The sequence below is a fragment of the Ostrinia furnacalis genome, unplaced genomic scaffold (genome assembly GCF_004193835.3).
Source record: "Ostrinia furnacalis isolate ACB-3 unplaced genomic scaffold, ASM419383v2 OfSCF4245, whole genome shotgun sequence".
Lineage (NCBI taxonomy): Eukaryota > Metazoa > Arthropoda > Insecta > Lepidoptera > Crambidae > Ostrinia > Ostrinia furnacalis.
Window position 1 is genome coordinate 477,766 of NW_021134484.1, and position 10,255 is coordinate 488,020.

Below are 10,255 nucleotides of genomic sequence, written 5' to 3' on the forward strand. Positions count from 1 at the left end.
TTCCGCAACATGGCGAGGGTTTTTATGTTCCTGGTCAGGCTATAATATCCAAAGATTTATTTTGTATTGTTTATTTAGAATTAGCGTACCATCCCTATATTGTTGACATTCCACCAGCTCGCACTAAGCGTTTCGATGACACTTTTATAATGCGAACAGCTAGGGACTGGAATTCGTTGCCTGCTGCTGTCTTTCCCGAAAACTATAATCCGGGCCTCTTCAAGGCGAGAGTGAATAAGCACTTACAGGGCAGATATGTACCATCCTAGACTGCATCCCACTTAACATCAGGTGCGATTGTGGTCAAATACCTGCCTTGTTATACATAAAAAAAAAAAAAAAAAAATCTATGTTAAATTATAAGCTTCAATCCAAATGAACAATTTGGGGCTATTATTTAGGTATATAAATTATTCCAGATTTAATATTTAATAGACAAAAGACTAGCTAATATCCCAATAGATTTGAAATCTCATAGTTTATTTCGAACGAATGTACTATAATTTTAGATCGATGTTATTCGAAGATAATAGTTGATGGAATTTGTATCGATTACATTATTTAATATTTTCTCCTGTTGCTTAATTTTTAATCTGGCTTTTATGAGGGCTTACTTTTTCATTCTATTGGCATTTATAAAATGTACTACGATATGTATCATTCCAGTTAATTGCATTTCTTATTCTATGTTACCAAAGGTACAATTAATTTTATCTTAGAAGTCATGTATTTATTTTTTGCGGTGCTAATTTTATGTCAGTTATTCGAATTTATTATTTATCTAAATGTAAAATAAAAATAGTTTTTATAATAATTGTTTTTTTTAACCTAACATATTGTGTATTAAGGTCAGTAATTGTACCTGTCCCTGATAATAAGTACCAGCGATAATCCGCCAGATATTTCCCTTTATCCGAGACTTGTGAAACCATAAATTGTAGTGTTTATCTCACTTACCTAAGTTACAAATAAGTTAACAGAAAAGAAAACACAGTGGTATACAGTAATTAATTTCTGTATTATCTAAAATTACAAATCTTTCATAATTTCAATCATTACAAACTATTTCCATGATTATTCAGCACATACCTTTACTCTGTCGTCTAAAAATATTTCATTTACATTTTATACAACATTTGCTAACAATATAGTTATATTTAATAAGAATCTGGGGGAAACGGAAAGTGGCAGTAAGTTGTTGACAAACAAAAAACGACAAAAATAAAAGTTAACACCAACGTGCTGAACCAAAAAGAACTTAAAGTACTCGGGAACATTAAACGATACAGTGTGTTAATAGAAATGCTGGAATATTCATTAATTCAAGTGAGATCCTAATACTATTTCGCCTACTGTTATGCTCAACACACTGATACAAAATGAGAAAAAAATTGCACTTATCTCAACGCTTACAAATTACTACAAGGCCCAAAATGCCATATTGTTCCACACAAGTTATGCATCTATAACATCTTAAACACATTGTAGGCACGAGTTAGTGAATGAATTCGAAAACTTAGTGTGATGCAATATGCCTCTGATGACATTTGATTGATCGTCAATATGATTAAAAATAAAGAAATTCCTTCCTTCGAAAGGTTTTGTACTATTTTTTATCAAATTTAGTCATAATAAAGAAAAATGATTTTCCAATGATTTTAAAGTAGAAATAATAAAAATATGAAATTCATATTAATAAGTAAATGTAAAGAAATATTGAAATATAAATTGTACAGAAGTATAACATTCGTATTGATGAGAAACATTATATTATGATACATACATTATTATAAAAATTAATTATCCTATTGGTGTGAGTTGAATATTAAAATGTTTGTCATAAATACGCTTGATAAGACTTCGATTTACAGGTCAAGGTCACGTAAGAGTTAGTGAGGTCGCCGAAATATTCGCCCTAGAGTATCTTACCACCGCTAAATAATAATAATATTGCATTTGTGAAATTCCAATGACATTAAATAAATACCATAAAGCACAAAAAAAGAGAAACCATTAGGTTTGGAATCTAAGAGTACTTGCTCACTAAGCATTGAATAAACTAAACATAAAATAAATTTGTGAAATCCAATTTAGACGCTAACCTTAATTTGGGTAAAAAGGGGTAAGTACCATAATTATATCAATTAAGGCGAACCTATCGGCGTATTACTGAGGTATTAGTTATTATATCTTTACAAGAAACGTGTTAACATCTATTACTATCAAGCTGTGTCACACTATCGATTAAAACACATGTTGAACGTCAATTTTATCATGATTTGCAAAAAATAGATAATATGATTTGTCGATTTCAAATAAATATAAGCATCAAAATGATGACAGTAAAATAAACTTTATGGACGCTTACATTAAGTAAGCGTTAAGGTAAAAATTGGCGCACAACTTGTATTAAGGTTATGGGGAATAGAATGGGACTGAATGAGCTGTAAATTCACGCTAAATTACCACCTTTATTGAGTTTCTTTTTATGTGGAAATAATATTAGTTTTGTGTGTTAAAGGTGATATTTTTTGTGATTATAAGGCTGCTTTATACTTATAAATACTCATGTAATTAACTCATGATTAATTCGCAAATGTAAAGACTTTGTAAGTCGCTTATCGTGATTTACCTAAGTTACTTACGTAAAGTAAACCATATCTATTCCCATAGACCGTACGTCAGTAATCGTAAGGCAACCATTGGTGGATAGACCTATGGGGGCAATTGATATGCTAGCATAGTTCCAATGTTAGTAAGCAGTTTGGAGTAATATCTAATTTCACTTTGGTCGCTAGGTAACTTACAGGGGGTGTAGAGGTTGTCTTGCCTATGCTATCACATCAATGCATTTTGTTATGTAAAACAAAACTATACCTAACAACTATTATTTTCGGATGATTTGGCAAATCGTTCATTCTCATTATAAAAAAAATTGTTTATGGTACTATTTTTGAACAGAAAACCGTTGGCATTCCACAACTTTTAATAATGGGAGTAAAAAAATAACTTTTAAATCCTATTTTTCACTATTTACTGAAGACTGGCCGGTGGGTACTATTTTATATTTGGTATTATAATGAATTCATGACTTGCCAAACCATCTTGCGAGTGTATAGCACAGTGAAACATCGACGGCTAACAAAATCGCAACTCTCAATTGAAACTGCACAGCAAACCAACAAAAATATACACAAATATAATTTTGAAGGCCACTGGCATTATTGATTTGAATCTATAAAATAGATATTGCTTCATCTGAAAGAGATTCTCTATTGTTCGAAGGAAGTGAGCACTATGGTACTATTATAAAAAAACATGATTGCGTTTAGCAGTGGTCACTAAATCATATTAATATACTAATATGCGTTATAAATTCAACAACAAATGTATTGTCAGTGTGGCTTAGTGCAATATGTTGAAAAATCAATGTGCAAACAATATAAAACCATAGTGCGAGCCTCCTTCTACAAATTTGCAAATAGGTACTCAAGTGTGGGACCGAAGAGGTGTGTTTACTTGGTATGTTACATTGGTGTTTCTCATACGTTCACTACAGTCTTTAGCACTTGCCCAACGGTGGGTTAGCCTTCTCGTTTGATGCTGGGCATCTGCGGTGGGGGCTCCGCTAGGCCCTTGACCTGGAACAAGAGTTATAAAACAATTATTTATTTAATTATCTTTTACATAAGGGTCATTATGATTGCTTCAGCTACTGTTTAATAAAAGAACATCTTATAAAAAAATACCAGTTTGATTTGTCTAATAAGAAAACATCTACTTTTGATGTGAAGTTTCTTTTACTCCATAACATAATATTAGCAAGATAAGACAGACAAGACAAAGGCCTCGCCAAAGAATTACCGTAACGACCAGTCCTGCGCCTGATCGTCAGTCCACTTAGCGAGAGACCTTCCCACACTGTCTACTTAGAGGGAAGCCTACCCAGATTACGTTTTCCGGCTTGTGATCGCTACTCGAGAATCAGAATCAGAATTTATTTGCTTTAAATGTGGTACAGAAGATGGATACAGTTAATGGTTAGGTCTCACCTCGAGAACTTTTCTGCCCCAACTGCCACCAGTTTTACAAGCTATGTGCCCTGCCCACTGCCACTTAAGATTGGCAATCCTGCAGGCTATGTTAGTTACTTGCGTTTTCCTACAAATCTAATTTCTGTTTTGATCTCACATGGAAACACTCGAGTTTCCTGGACTAGAGATAGGACTGGTTTCCACCAAGGCAGAGTAAAGCGAAGAAGTGTATTGAATAATCAATCAGATTTCATTATTTCCACTTCTCTCCGCTCCGCGCCACGCCGCCACCGCTGTCAAATTCTATAGAAAAATTTGACGGCTCAACACTTCTCCGCTACACCTTCGTAGAATCCGGGCCATAAACTGGTATTATCATGATAATGGACGATGATGATGACTGACCTTGAGCCGGGCAGCAGTCTTGAGGAAAGCGGGCAGCTGTTCCTGCGACACGTTCACCTCGCCGGCGTACATGAACTCCAGAATTGCTTGCAGATGCAGGTACGACACGTCCTTCAGGATTATTATCGGGTGCTTCGAGGGGTTTTCCTGTAATGGAAGACGTGATATTACAGTTTTGAAAGGAATATGGTCATGCATGGGCTGTATGGAGACTGCTACCAAACGGGCGATGTGGAAATCTTTGGGGGAGGCCTATGTATATTAATGGACGTCCTGTAGCTAAAATGATGATGATGGTCATTGGTCATATTATGACTAACATTCGCCCAATTTCTCTAGGGAAGAAATAGTGATTTCTAGGCGCCTTAAAAATGATCCTGTGTTGGACAAATCAACCCATGTAAGATAGACTTGAATAAAATTTTCTGGGAGGAAAAAATTCCCTGCATGTAAAGTTGTGTATGGGAACTAGATTTTAAATAATTTTAATAGTTTATAGAACTAGTTCGTGATAATTCATAATTATTATAAACTAAGTATTTTTAGTGGTGCCGGTTGGTCGTATTTACTGTTATAATATTTGTTGAACAGTATGATCGTCTACAGCGACATTGGCTATGGATTTATGACCTGGCTTGGTGATTGGCGCACAGGTCAACGGTTGCGGGTTTGAATTCCGCTAGGGTCAAGTGACCGTGAGATGCACGAACATTTTTATACAGAATGAAAAGATATCAACATGTTAATAATTGAGTCGTCTAGTTTCAAAACCCGCTAAAACGCTCCTGCAACTAATTTCTGTTTATATCTCTAAATGATGCTACTGCAATTTTCTCATCATACTGTTCAATCATTTTCGATCAAAATACACTAAAAGACTACTAAACTAGCACTTAAAATTAGGTTTGTGTTACAAACTCCGCTAAAACGCCGTCCGTTTCTTTCAAAACCCTCTAAAAGTTGATTGACCAATGGTAGCACGGTATTTTGGTCACGTGACTGCGAAATCAGTATGGAGATTTTTTTATAACGTGGTTGCTTCATAATTTGCTCTTATCAAATCCCGCTAAAATACAACATGTCCGTTTCAAATCCCATTAAAACCGAATGTTCGTAACAAAATACGCCAAAATGAAAATAGTTTTAATTATAATTCAAATTATATTTAATTTAAAGATAAATAGCAATTACTGTTAGTATTGCCAGATGACAATAATAATTCGTATCATATTTTTTTTTGCCTAAGGCCAAAGCTATATGGATAAGCGGTTTTTTTCAATTTCTCGAAATCTTATCAAAATCGTTTTAGCGGGATTTGAAACTAGACGCCTCAATTATGTAATTAAGTTTTTTATACCTATCTAGCTCTTGTGAGATTTTGTTATCAATCTCTTCTCAAGTGCTAGGCACTAATTTGAGGTAGGTATTTCAATTCTTAATCAGTATTAATATGGCGAATAATACCTAACTATAAAAGGAGGGGTGATTTTGACATGATAGAGCATACAAATCTGAAGTCTCGCTGACATTTGACTTAAAAAACACCCTTCAGTGTCGGTCCCATCCCTCAGACACTGAGTTATGCTCTAGCTAGACCTATAAATGGACTGACTGAACCAACAGAACATCGGAGGAAACGCGAAAACGTTTCAATAACACACTGCTCAAATACTGGTGGGTGTTATTTTACATGTTATTCAACATCCCGGTGTTTACACTTAGTATCCGTAATTAATAGGTATTTTCAACTGCTTCAATTATACAGGGTGTCCCAAAATTAGCACGTCACACTGACACTGGAGGTAGCTGAGTCTAAGACGCATCAAACAAGCTTAATATGTCCATAGAAAAGTTTCATAAGTTTTAAGATATGACCAAAATTTTATTTGTTCATTTCCATAGCAAAATTTGATGAGTTTTGAAAATATATGACTCATATTAGTTATTTTTAAAAATTGACTTAATATACTTGTTAGAGGCGTCTTAAGCTCATTTACCTCTGATGTCAGTGTGACATACTAATTTTGGGACACCCTGTAGAATGGTCTTATTGTCTTTTAAAACTATAGGTAGACTGAACCTATAGTTTCCAATTTAGGGTGATGATAATGTGTGGCACTCTTTGAAAATCACAAACATCTATTTCTAAAACATAAAAAATGTGTAACATTGTCAATTGATATAATACTAGGTTCTGTTATTATAACAGTCAGTCAGCCTCCATAAATTAGTTATAAAATAAAAATCATTCTTAATTACCTCCGATCCTCATACACTCATCTCTAATAAGAATTTCTTTACAGTTTATTGACAAAACATAGTGTTCTTGTCTCCAAGAAACAGTCTATTACTTCATCAAAGATAATCACAGAAAAAATCTGCTCAGTCTTCTGACTGATCGCATGATAGAGAAAAGAAAAAAAAAACTACCCGTTCGCGATAAGTTTGCCGGTCCGTGGAATGCGCGTCCCCTCTCCCAACCGCGATTAAACGCAATTAATGTGTCTTATTTTACGCATATTTTATACACAATTTATATCAATAAATGAATAAAAAATATTTTAAATATAGTTTGATAAAGTTATAGACGACTTCCCTTCGAGTGACGTCATATAGCCAGCGGCAAACTTAAAGCGAACGGATAGTACATATTATTTAGGCAGTAATGGCGTCAGCGAATATAAATTATCTACTCACCTCTAATAAGCTTTTGAAATATGGACTACACGCAGAGAGGACCATTTTGTGCGCTTTACACGTTTGTCCTTCACACGCTAATGTTACCTGAAAAGTTATTTGAAATTGTATATTAAGCATACTAAATAAATATCCTTGGACATTTTACACTAAGCTTCTAGTCCCAAACTAAGCAAAGCCTGTACTGTGGGTACTAGACAACGGATATAAACAGGTTACTACAACTAAAATAGATACAGAAATGAAATGCATTTTAGGAGCATTGAAGTACATAATTTAGGAATAACAATTTCATGGCTATTTTTTCTACGGATATCTAAAAGATTATAATAATTCAATATTTGTGCTTGTGGGTAGATCTTAAAGATGAGATAATAATATTGTAGGGTACAACAAAAAAAATACATATTCTAGAAAGGTAAAGAAAACTGTTAACTTTAGTTTATTCAAAACTACCTACAAAAATGAAGTTTCAATATTGTGTTTTTCGATTTATCGTATAAAATAGTCCGAGAACTTACTTGTGGTTATCTTACTAAACACTCAAGGTACTCAGAATTTTATAATAACAGTAGTCAGTTGGAAAAATCAATGTATGAGAGGTTATAATAAAAACTTAGTTACCCAAGCATAAGTAAATACTTACATCTGTAAAGCTCTTCTCGTCTCTCAAGTGCCTAAACGATGTGACCATATTCGTCTGGAAGTCGTTCCATTTTAGAAAGAATTGCTGATCGCCCATATTGGATAATTTTGTCTGCAAACATATTTACATATGTAAATAATATACAAATATAAATAGAAAACACTTTTTAACACCACACACAAGAGATTTCAATCTCATGACTGTGATTATCATATCAAAAATTATTAGAGCTATAAAAAATATCAGAAAAAGTGCAATTTACAATACGTCACTATGAAGAATGCATAGAAAACTAGCGTATGAATATATTTTGCCTATTTATTATACTTTTTCTAATGAAAATACTAACCAAACTAACTAAAGTAACGATCCAAGGGCACTGCGTAATGTTTCGAAACAATCACAAAAGTTAAGCAATTGAAACTCAAAATAAAGACGCCGTCTAACATAAATTAGCGACTTCTTTCTATTTCTTCAAATTCCTTCATTCACTATTTAGGGTTACCATACATAAAGTTGTAATTACCCCAACATAAGAAAAAAATGTTTTTGTTTTAGTACTTGTTACAGTTTTAATAGAAAAAAAAAAAATTTAGAAAATGATAAAATTTTAATAATTTGACGGATAGGGTACGTAACAAAAAAGTGGTTATACATGGCTAATGAAAGTCCATTTAAATAACTTACAAAAAATATTATTTTACAGAGGCCCGAATCATGCTAATCCCAATCCCAACTAATCCCAACTAATATTATAAATGCGAAAGTAACTCTGTCTGTCTGTCTGTCTGTCTGTCTGTTACGCTTTCCCGCTTAAACCTCGCAACCGATTTTGATGAAATTTGGCATAGAGATAGTTTGAGTCCCGGGAAAGAACATAGGATAGTTTTTATCCCGGTTTTTGAAACAGGGACGCGCGCGATAAAGTTTTTCTGTGACAGACAAAATTCCACGCGGGCGAAGCCGCGGGCGGAAAGCTAGTTTTTAATATCTCTAATTCAATTGCGCTTCATCTCCAGTCACACTGTATTTTCATTCCAGCCGATGTATAACTTCGGTACCTACTTATTTCGGTAAAGTTAATGGCAATGTACTTATGCATTTTACTTTCACTTTATTTTACTAAAATTAATAAAACAGCAAAATAATTCGTTTATGTTACTTTAAATATTTGAGGTAAAGATGAAAGAAAGAAAGAAAGAAAAATTATTTATTTGACAACTAAAAGGCACAAAAAACAACGAGGCGGAGAAAAAAAAATGTTGCCAAAGAGGTCACCCACTCAGTATTATCTTGACAGTTGACATTTTACTGCCAAGTGCCAAGACACTGGTTTTCAGTGGGTGCCTTGTACGCAGGGGCAAAAAAAATATAATAAAATAAATTCAAATTAATTAACATTCACATTAAAATAAAAATAACAATTACAATAAAATTAAAAAAAAGAACAATACAATTACTAAAATTTTAAATAAACATGTCCAAAAATATATAAAAATTAAAATTCACAATAAAATAAAAATTACAATAAGAATAAAATTAACAAAAAAAAAAACAAAAAACAATACAATTAATTTCAAATAAACATGTCAAAATAAATTAAAATTCACATTAAAAAATAAAATACCAAATTAACGACACAGACAGGACAATAATAATTTTAATTAGACAAATGTAATAAATAATAATATTCATGAAATAAATCAAAACAAAACAAAAGTTGCTTTTTGTCAGTTTTAACTAAAGGCGCAGTTGCGCTCCATTAACGTTAAAGCTTTGTTTAAACTAGCTGTCAAAACAATACCGTAATATGGATTTGTGATTTTCGTTCGTGTTCCAGTAGCTTTGCAGATTAGCATTATCTTATCAACATTGCAACATCTTTGCAAGCATAAGCGACAAGGAGGACGAAGGATAAGGAGGGTTATGTTTTTTAAAGTAGATTTCCGTTTCCGGCACTGTTATTTTATAGTATTGATAGCATTCACGTGTTAATGTAATGTAACAAATCATTCATTTAGTAAAAGAAAATACCTTTTTTTAGAACTTGAAAATCACTACTACCAAATAACTGAAATTACCCCTTTTAAATGGATATAGATCATTAGAGGGTATCCCTGTCGCTCTATTGGCTAAGCTTCAATGGTGCTTTATCTGATGCGTTCAGGTAATGCATATTTTTGTAATTATTCGGAGACAACTGTGAATTTATTTTAGAAGAATGATATTGGGTAGATAGTATTATTTAGCGGTCGTCAACGGATTTTATGGACGAAGAAAGAGACCGAAGAGTTGGTTTTAAATTGTTTTTCTAATTAAAAAACTTCTTGACGTATTTTAACGCCATCTTGTGTCGGGTAGAATTCTAATCAAAAGCACGCTGAAAAGCTTGGTGACCAAACTTGTTATAGTTACTTTTAAATTACAATAGATGGCTCTGTCCATAGATTTGTATGTTTGCGATAGATGGCGT

General features: G+C 33.0%; 1 protein-coding gene across 1 annotated transcript; it reads right to left on the minus strand.

Annotated features, from left to right (window-relative positions):
• Positions 1-1,084: 1,084 nt before the first annotated feature.
• LOC114359208 (longitudinals lacking protein-like) lies at positions 1,085-8,274 on the minus strand. Its single transcript, XM_028313498.1, has 5 exons — positions 8,132-8,274; positions 7,783-7,893; positions 7,137-7,223; positions 4,440-4,586; positions 1,085-3,641 (listed from the first exon to the last, which is right to left on the minus strand). Exons 2-5 carry the CDS (start codon positions 7,876-7,878, stop codon positions 3,585-3,587), a joined length of 387 nt encoding a protein of 128 aa, XP_028169299.1. The 5' UTR covers positions 7,879-7,893; positions 8,132-8,274; the 3' UTR covers positions 1,085-3,584.
• Between the last annotated feature and the right edge of the window lie 1,981 nt (positions 8,275-10,255).